Source organism: Montipora capricornis, chromosome 8 (genome assembly GCF_036669925.1).
Source record: "Montipora capricornis isolate CH-2021 chromosome 8, ASM3666992v2, whole genome shotgun sequence".
In the NCBI taxonomy this organism is placed as follows: domain Eukaryota; kingdom Metazoa; phylum Cnidaria; class Anthozoa; order Scleractinia; family Acroporidae; genus Montipora; species Montipora capricornis.
The window spans coordinates 44,408,886-44,418,885 of NC_090890.1; the positions used below are offsets into that span (position 1 = coordinate 44,408,886).

General features: G+C 40.8%; 1 protein-coding gene across 4 annotated transcripts in view; it reads left to right on the forward strand.

Moving 5' to 3' along the window:
* The window catches only part of LOC138059851 (rho GTPase-activating protein 44-like), a 28,867-nt gene extending 19,487 nt beyond the window's left edge, over positions 1–9,380 (forward strand). For all 4 annotated transcript variants that reach the window (XM_068905483.1, XM_068905485.1, XM_068905484.1 and 1 more), the window contains 5 exons: positions 155–236; positions 1,580–1,660; positions 2,111–2,227; positions 3,112–3,381; positions 5,042–9,380. In XM_068905483.1, the coding sequence (XP_068761584.1) occupies positions 155–236; positions 1,580–1,660; positions 2,111–2,227; positions 3,112–3,381; positions 5,042–5,270 (779 nt within the window). In that variant the 3' untranslated portion in view covers positions 5,271–9,380. The remainder of the gene's footprint in view (positions 1–154; positions 237–1,579; positions 1,661–2,110; positions 2,228–3,111; positions 3,382–5,041) is intronic.
* Positions 9,381–10,000: the final 620 nt, after the last annotated feature.

Genomic DNA, 10,000 nt, shown 5'->3' on the forward strand with positions numbered 1-10,000 from the left:
CCTAAAGTATAAGAACCTGTTCAGCCTGAGCTCAAAAATCCTAGGTGCTTATATGCGGGTTTTTTAAAGTGATTCCTTTTAATTAGTTTTCACATTTCATCATGAATTAGTTTGCTATGTTATTATGATGGTAATTCATTTGCTCCATTTTCAGGAGCCTTAAAGCAATATCTCAGAGAGCTTCCCGAGCCTCTGATGACTTTTACTCTTTACAACGATTGGATACAGGCGCACAGGTAAGTTTTATGATTCCAAGTTTGACTTCCCACACAGTAGTCCAATGTGTCGGAAACTGGCGTCAGTAGATCGAAATTTGAGTTTACCTTTAGCGACTAGTACTCAAACATACATTTATGTCAAAGGGTGATTGTTTTTTTTCTCCAAGTAACATCCGGTTTTCTGTGGTTTCAAGAATTGGTACTTTTCCTTTGATCAATATGCTTCAGTGTACCCTGTCAGCTTTGTTTTAGATAAAGGTGTGCTGGAAATTACGAACTTTGTACACTCTAATGTAGGGACTTGTGTTGAATTAAACTGAGAAATGTGAAAGTGTGGGCTTTCTAACTCATTCCCTACATTAGTCCACAAACTGAGCCATTTTGTTGTAATGAAATATCCAGCCATTCGGAATGGTTAAGGAATTCAATGCTCTTTGCAAGAAATGGGGATACAGACCTTGGCATTTCTGAGTTTAAATCTGATTTCCGGTATTCTGTGAACAAGCCTTTTGCTCCATTTTGGGCAGAGCTGTCACTAACTTTTTAAGTAGGCAGGGAAATAGGAGATGGTGGGAAAAGCAGTGAATTTGTTGTGTTAATTCTATTGTTCGTCTCTTTAAGTGGGCGGGATGAAACTTAAGGTAGGAAGAGAAAATCCTTGGCCCCCTGGCTCTTAATGACTGCCCTGTTTGGGTATTGTAATTATTATTAAAAGCTATGACATCTCTTGTGGTGATCCCCATGCAAAAGGTTATGTAAGTCCCAAAGCTGCTTACTTTCAGATGACATCCCTCAATTCCTAATCACATGGGATCCCTGAAATGGATAGGGTGCTAACACTAGAATTGTAGATTAGTGATGAATCAATCAAGCCAATCACATTCAATGTTGTAGTTTAAATCAACCAATTACAACCTTGGTTTCAATCACCATAGAAACAGTATACAGACTCCTAAATTGGGGCTTTCTTTCTTACTTTCTTTCAGAGTGACATTAAACAAATTTCACCTCCTTTGTCAGTCTTTTAAATAATGCAAATTTTCCCTTTCTTTCATAATTTGGCTCTTCTTTTCTCGAAATTGTAATTTTTATGATTAATATTGGTAAGAGGACTTTGTGTTGTCCAGTTCGGTCTGTAATCATACTCGTGATAAACAAATTGGACTCCCGCTTTGTTGCCCTTTGAATTTGTTGTTGATTACATACCGAATTGGACTTCACTTAGTCCTATTAGTAAGGTTGCCATTACTTACCATGTTAATTTTCGAAAATCATTTTAAACTCAGCCTTACCTGTTGGGAAGGCCTCGGTTGTTTCGAGCTTGTAACTTTTGGTCATTAAAAAGCTGTTTTCATCCACAGTATTCAAGACAATGGTGCCCGGTTGCAAGCATACTGGTCAATTGTAGACAAGATGCCCCCATTGTACAAAGCTAATCTCAGGTAAGATATGGAGGTGTGACATTATTTTCAACTTGTCATCAGTTGTAGAACTGTGGAGGAGGTCAGTAAAGATGTGCGGAACCTGGAAAATGAACCAGGGTGCGTTTGGCAACATCTTGAATCTACATACACCTTGAATCTACATCACATTTTTTTCATTGACTATGGCATTGCTGCTGTTATTTCTTTCACTTCCTTACTAATGCGGAAGTGGAAAACCGATGTATACCGGCCAGTGAAAAGGCAACTGAAAGCCAATTTAGGTGCTGGAATGCAGAAAACCACCTTGCATCTCATTTGCATGTCATTAAAGAACAAAAGTGTCTGGTCCCCCTATAAACTGAATTAATTTTCCACAATCCCGCACCTCACTCATTATTTTAGGGAACGGCATTTAAATAACCCCTCGTTCCCAATGATTTTATTTTTATTTATTTTAATTTTCTTCAGGTATCTTATAAAGTTTCTAGGGAAAGTTTCTAAAAATAGTGAAGTGAACAAAATGAATGCAAGTAACATTGCGATTGTCATAGCACCCAACATTATATGGTCAGCTGAAGATCAAGGGTGAGTGTGTTATTTGTTTGCTGAATTCCAGAATATCAAGTCATGTGTTCTGTTGGGATTTACAGAGACTTGTGGTGCTCATATTAAAAGAAGTGTAAATAATGACCTCAGCTGAGGGGAGGCAGCCACATTGCTATGAGGAGACAGCGTACCCGCGTGGTTAGGGCGTCAAACTTTAAACCCAGGGTTCACCACGACTTGGAGCCATGGATGGTTTTCAATCACGTGACGATGTTGGTGCACAAAACAACAGCAAATTATGGCTCGTGAATTTTTCCTCTATTCTTCTGTGCACCAACATGGCTGCTGTGACGTCAGCTGAAGACCATCTATAGACCATTTTCGAGAGGAGTATCAATATTCAGCTTGATAGCAAGGCAGAGAGGACAAAAACATTAGACACACTTTGTCTTTGTCCTCTGAACCGCTCTTTCAAGGTGAATTTTAATGTATCGAAAGTGACCTGTTCTGGAGAATCCCCAGGTCATTTTCTCGGCTCCAAGTAATTTGCCTCCCTCCTGCTGGGATTCTTCAAATTATTTGAGTTTATTTCTGTCATCTGTTTCAGTGGCCTTGAACAGCACCTGAGGGGAGGGTTTAATTCATTAAAACTAATTTTACAATTTATTTAACTTCTATCTTATCAAAGTGGATTTGCATTACCTTACGTTCTCTATTAAGCTTCCCCCCCCCACTCCCCCTCTATATCATTCTCCCCACGCTCACTCAAACGTGTTTAAAATAAATAAGTCTCCCGGGGAGGGGACTAAAAGTGGTGGTGCTCGGAAGGTAGGAGTGAGGGGGGTATAAATATAAACCCAAACCACCAGGCTACAGCGTCCCGTCACATCCTTTTTTCTCTTTCTTTTGTTTTAAATCTTCAGTGTTGTCAATGTACAACACACCGGTGTTCAATCATCGATCGTAGAAGCGTTAATACAGCATCATGAATGGTTCTTCCCTGGAGAAATTGACTTCACTAAGAAGACTGTTGTGGAGACGAATGGCTCCGTGACCCGACCTCCGTCGGATAAGTGTTTTGAGCACAAGAAGCAATCAAACGAGTTCAAAAGCGTCACGGGTGGTTTCTTGGAGGAAGTCGTTAGTCTCATTAGTTTCAAGAATCCTGATGAATTGTCAGCGCACACAGAAAGGTGAGTACTTGTCGTATCAAGGGGTTATTTGGGAGTTTAAACAAGTACGACACCAACGCCACTTGAGAATATAATTGAGCGCCATCATAAGAATTCCGCGTTTACATAAGGCAGAAAATGAACCTAAAAAAATGTTGTCGTTTCCCGTTGTTTTTTTATAGAGTGTACGTTAACGAAATTTACAAAAATGCGTGCCTCTACAAAGGGTCGAGCGAAAGTTTCGTTTGATAAGTAAAAAAGAAAAATCCATTTTAAGTTAAGATGGACTTGTTTTTTTCTTTCCTCGTCACGTTTTGTTATTCGCGACTTTAAGGTCTACGACGTTGACCTCGAAGAAAACGCCGCAAAGGTTGGTTAAAAGAGAGCAAATACTCGAGTTGCACAAGCGACACGTATTTAAGCTCATATTTGTGCGGTACGCTGCGTAACAAGGACGTGAAATCACCAAATTTGGGGTTTGAACGATAACGCGAGCATAAAAATGCGAATCTCTTTTATTCTATGTTCTTGCTCTGAAACCGAATTGGCGAAGTGGATCGTAAAGTCCCCATTTCCTCCCGTCGGTTACGGCTACGGCAACGCCACAAAACAATAATTGCATTGGTTAAAAGAGGAGAAAAGGTCGTGCTGCACGTGCAGCACGCTTTTCAGCACTCTGCGTGACAACGATTTCACGGACCAATGTTTGGCTAGATTAAAACATAGCTTCTCCTTATTCCCGCCAAGAAAACTCCTAATATGCTCAGTAAACAGTTCCATTGCCCAATCACATTACTGCATTTCAAATGACGTCAAAGCGAAATGCCGATGACTTTCCAGAAAGTTCCATGGAGAGATGACGTTGTTTGGATCCGCGTTCGGAAAGCCAAGGTAATGGAATGGAGTGGATGGAATTTGTTTACTCATGAACACTTAAGGGCGCTCGGAGCTGGTTCAACATGTGTCTGTGCATTCAGGATCGAATTGGAATTTGGCAGTGAAAATTCGCGCTCGTTTGTTTTTGTTCGAATGAAAGTTGTTCTAACACTAGTGTTAAATCAAGTTCTACTGTTCAGTGTCCCGTAGGGATTCAAAACACCAGAGAGTTGTCACTTAACTCACTCACACCAACTTATTTTTGAGATACTTCGTCCACATTGCACGACTTAATAGGGAGCTTGAAGTAACGACAACGCCGACTGCATCGAGAACGTCACAAATTAGCATATTTAGTCGGCAAAAACAACAATAGATTTGCACCCCCAGCACGTGCATCTTTTCACTTTTGTCCATTTCTTTGCCTTCGTCAGCAAACAACAACGTGAAATGGCCAAGTTTGAGGTTTTATGAAGAACGTTAACACTTGAGGAAAAATTTTCATTTCCTCCCCTAAATTAAGCGCCGTTCCGACTAGAGTCATTTGTGAGGAACTACCACACCCTTGTCCTATTAAAAAAGGTTGAAATAGTAACGAAGTGATTACAATAACGCGAATTAATATTTCGAGATGACGTTCTCGTTGCCGTCGCCGTCGTCGTTGCTTAAGCTCCCTAATAGCGAAAGACTTAACGATGGTGCAGCGTTTTATTTTGAAGTGACGTTTTCGCCGACGTTGATCTTTAAGTCCCTATTTTGATTATAACGAATGTAATGCATTTTGTTTCACGTGAATTGCTTTCAGTTCTCAAGCACCAGATTCTACCAATGACGTGGAGCAAATCTCATCTTTGGGAGCAACTACTGCCCAGAAGAAAAGGAGCACCCCTCCGATATCGGTAAAATTCATGGGCTCTTCCAGTCCTCCTCCAGTACCAGGCCCCAAGCCCACCGCGACTTCGGTTGGGCCACCGAGACCTGTGAACGCACCTCCGCCTCCACCTTCGAAACCTGTAAAAAGAGAAAGTAAATAATTATACCTTGAAGTGGTATGAGAGCCAGGTCAAGATTATCCAATAAGATCACAGCTTGTGCTGTTACGAAAATTTGTTTGTAAACCTGACACACTGTCATGTGAAGGCGCTCGGTGAGGGTCGCTGGTTTACTTAATAGAGGTTTTGCACGGCAGCCATGTTGCATGGCAGGAGCAATGAAAATGTTTTGCATTAGAAAGAACATTTGATCCCATAGGAAAAAGAATCTATTGTTCCTGCCATGCAACATGATTGCCGTACAAAACCTCTAAAGGGAGCTTAAGGAACGAAAACGGCGACGGCAACGAAAACGTCACAAATTTATATATTTAGTGGCCAAAAACAATAGCTTTGCACGCTCTGCACGTGCGTCAGCAAGGACGACGACGACGGCTAAGAGGAAACCACAAAACAATAGGTTTAATTAGCAAAAACAATAGCTCTGCACGCCCTGCACGTGCGTTTTACATTTTGATTCATTTCTTTGCCGATCTCGTCTTAACAACGACGTGAAATGATCAAATTTGAGGTCATGTGGAGGGCGAGAGCACCTGACGATGAAGTTTCAATTTTCTCTCTCAATATCCACACCTTTCTCACCAATTTTATTAGTGGAATGTGCATTCACGCTTTCCATGACTTGGAGTAATCGCAAAATTATGACAATGACGTCGTCTTGCTTAAGGTCCCTAACAACGTCAAATAGTCAAATTTGAGGTTTTATGGAAGACGTCAACACTTGGAGATAAATTTTCATTTTCTCCCCTAAATTATTCGCCGCTCATAACGTTTTCATTCCGGAGGGAAAAGCTTGGAATAGTCGTAAAGTGATAACAATAATGAAAATTTATGTTTTGAGATGACGTTCTCGTTGCCGTTCCCGTCGTCGTTTCTAAAGCTCCCAAATTTATCACAGACAAGCGACAAGTTTACAGTTCTTTGGTATCCAAGGCAACGGTACTGTGAACCCTTTGCTTGTCACGCAGTCCTGTTTTGGAAGAGGCAGGAAACGAAAAGCGAGAGTGGTTTACTCCGATTTACCAAATTTACTATTTTCTTAGTGGCTCACGTTTCTTGTGATCTGAGACGGATCATCAACTTTGGGACCGGATGTTTAGAGTGGAGGTTACTGTCATAGTCCTGGAAAAAAAAACATCGTTATTTGCGGAGCCAATGACCAGGAGAAAACAACGGCCATATATTCTTGTCATAGCGTTTTCACAGACCGATTTATTTTTAGTTTGAATTTGAGGAGTCCGATGACCAATCACAAGCCACTAACTTGACGTCTTAGTGCCACCGAACTGGAACTGCTTTTGTTTTCTTTTTGCGGAAAAGGTAGTCTAAAAATAGATTGGTCTGTAAAAATGCCGTGACACAGGCTTAGTACTAGCCTCCCATGCAGAAGTTCTAAGAACTTAGTCACGTGTTCCTCCCCCACGAACGTCTGCTGAAACGAAAAACCACTTCCGTTCACCGACAGTTTTATCTCTATTTAGTTGAAGTCCTGAATTTTTCAGGCTTCTTTACGCAATTGCAAAAATTGCGTGCATAACTGCGAGGATCATAGCTTCACTTGATTTCATATCCGCAGTTCATATATGATCCATTTCATATATCATTTCATCGTTAAAGAAACCAATTAGCATTGACTAACTGTGTTGTAGATAGCCAATCACATGCTACGAAAGAATGCCTTAAAAAGCACGGCCTCTGATTGGTCCGTAATCCACGAACGGAAGTGGTTTTTCGTTTAAGCAGACGTTCGCGGGGGAGCCCGAGGAACGCGTGACGAAACCCTAAGAACATCAGCGTGAGAGACTAGCTTAGTATGGGAATTGTTCGCTCCTAGTTATGGGTCCCCTGATAAGTGGCATCATTTTTGTTTTGTTTTGTTTTTTTCGCTGGTTTTTCATTGCTCGAGCACATAATTTTCAAATACAAGCAGGATGTAACAGTTGTGACATAATTTAAGTAACGATGGTATCCATTGATCCAGAGATCTGACTAAGATGATCATTTTTTGGGGGAAAGTTTTCAGATTTAGTAAACCGGGGAAAATTTCAGTATGAAAAAGGTTCTTCTATGGTCGTTCCCTTTTTGTGTATTTTCTTAGTTGTAAATTATCCTCTTTTACATAATTCTTCTCAACCGTTAAAAACGACAGGCCCTGGTCTGGTACCATAAACCAAAATGATGTAACCATCGGAAAAACCAGAAAAGCAGTCGAAAGACGTGTCACGTTTTCTTTGATTCTGGAGCCGTTTTCAGTAGAGTGTCGAAAGGCGTTTCCGCATTGAAATGCTTCCCGTAAGGATTGGCTTATTAAGATAATTAGAGAGGTTTATACGACCTATCCACACCCGTCCTCACGTATCCGGATATTCTCGAAAACGGGGCTTTTTTTTAAACGAATGTTTACCGTATTCGTGTGGACAGGTGAAAATACGGTGATATCAGAGGGTCGTGATACTAGGGAGCTTACGAAACGAGGACGACGACGGCCACGAGGACTTCATTTAAGAATACAAATTCGCGTTATTCATATCACTACGAAACTATTTCATGTCGCTTCGTGTTAAAAATGTGTAGTAATTGTCGAGGAATGAAACTAGTATGAGTGGGCTGGAAGCGTAGAGAGAGAACTGAAAATTCATCGTCATGTGCTAACGTCGTCCACAGAACCTTGAATTTGGTCATTTCACGTCGTCATTTAGGAGATGACGCCAAAGAAATGTACCAAAATGTAAAACGCACGTGCAGAGCGTGCAGAACCATTGTTTTTGCTCACTAAACCTATTGTTTTGTAGCGTCGTCGATGCAGTCGGCGTCATCGTTTCGTAAGCTCCCTAATATAGAGAGCGCACGTACACGCATGCTCTGTAGGTGTGGGTTAGCGTTTTCGAATCGTTTTCGTGTGGACGGGTTTTTCTTTAAGGTATTCGTTATTGGCTTATTTGACCAAGTGTGCTTTTGCAACGCAAAATATGCCAGTTCGACGCGTGCGTCGGCATAAAACGAGCATGAATTGACGTGCGCATTTGTTGTTGTTGTTTTTTTTTTTTTTCCATTTACGGTGCTCAATTAAGGGTTTTCAGTTGAGTGTTGAAAGAAATTTTCCGCGTTTTCGAATGCATCACTGATGGCACATGCTTCGTGGTAGTTTTTAAACGAATAAGCAACCAACTTCAGTTGTGACTGGCATGCGCGTGCATTTACCCCGCTTTGAGCAAGTTTTACGTGATTGGTCACAGAAATTTCTTGGTTACAGTTTTGTGACGCTCACTTTAAAATCGCTTTTTAAAAAATTCCTTCATGAAAAAAAATGACGATGTTAAACGATATTTTTACAATCCCGTTCTGGTTCATAACGATTTTCTTCAAAAGAAACTCGGACGTGTTGTGTTTTTAAGTTTCCCGGGCGCATTTTTTTAAAGAAAATATAAAAATATGTGATATATATTTTATGTCCAAAACTTGCGTAGGTAGCAATGGGCCGTTGCGTCTCACTCTTTGAAATCAAAGAGATGAAAAATAGAACAGTAGTTTTCCGGATTAATAACGAATTCTGCCTGTAAAAACGCGAATTTAACATAAAATGATCTAAAAATGTAACTTGTATTTTTGTTAGATAAAAATGAATATCACGCATTATTTCTGCTTGAAAAATTTGATCAAAGTCAGATAGGCCAGAGGCGGACCAGTATTTTTCTTAGGAGGCGTGCACTCTAAGGAATGCGGTAGCTGACTGACTTTTTTTTTCGCAGAATACCAGTTGTATTAGGGCCAATTTACACGATACGATTTTGTCGCATGCGACAAGCTCACGACAGGCCTACGACATGACTTACGATTGTCGCGTACACAACAATCGTAAATCATGTCGTGGGCCTGTCGTAAGCCGTTGTCGCATGCGACAAAGTCGTACCGTGTAACTCGGCCCTTAGAAAGCCGCAAGTCTTGTCAAGGGGGTGCACATCCCCTGCCCCCACCCCCACTAGAATCGCCCCTGTAGGTAATAAGTCGGTAGCAAGTTATCAATTGATATGCTAGAGCCTGTATTAGGTAATTATAGTTAGATTGTATGAAATAAATTCGGTACTTATGTTGGCCCTTCGGCTTCCTTGAATACACGGACTTGCAGTGGTTTTAATTTGGGGAAGCGAGGAACCGGCTGGTTGTCTCAGTTGGGGACCGACTCTCTGGGTTTAAAATAAGGGGAAAATCTAGTAACTTTAAGTGCTTTCAAATCGTTTCTGATAACAACTATAAACCTTAGGCCTAGCCTGGTGACATTTTTTTTAAGCAAGTAGACGTTAAAGAACCCACAGACCGACTTACGAAGAGTCAGCCAATGAATTGCCAATGTTGTGCGCTGGGTGGATCCCTAGCGAATGATGTTACAAAGAAGAGAGAGCAACTAGTAAGCTTATTTTCCAGTTGCTGGAACCTTTACGAAGAGTAGACAGCCACACCAACTCATTCAGGAAGTCAAAATCTAGAAAGGAAGGGGTACAATGTCAATCGATTTGTTTTTGTTTCACTTAATTGTCATACGTATTCTCGTATTCTTTGAGGGGTCCATCGATGTTCATTGATCTCTCGAATCAAGGTGACATCAATTGCATTTCACGTGTCATTCATGGATAAAAAAGATTCTCTTTATGAGAATCAGTATTTTATATATTTTTCCTTTCACATCAGCAAGCAATTGAACGTCGTTAATGATG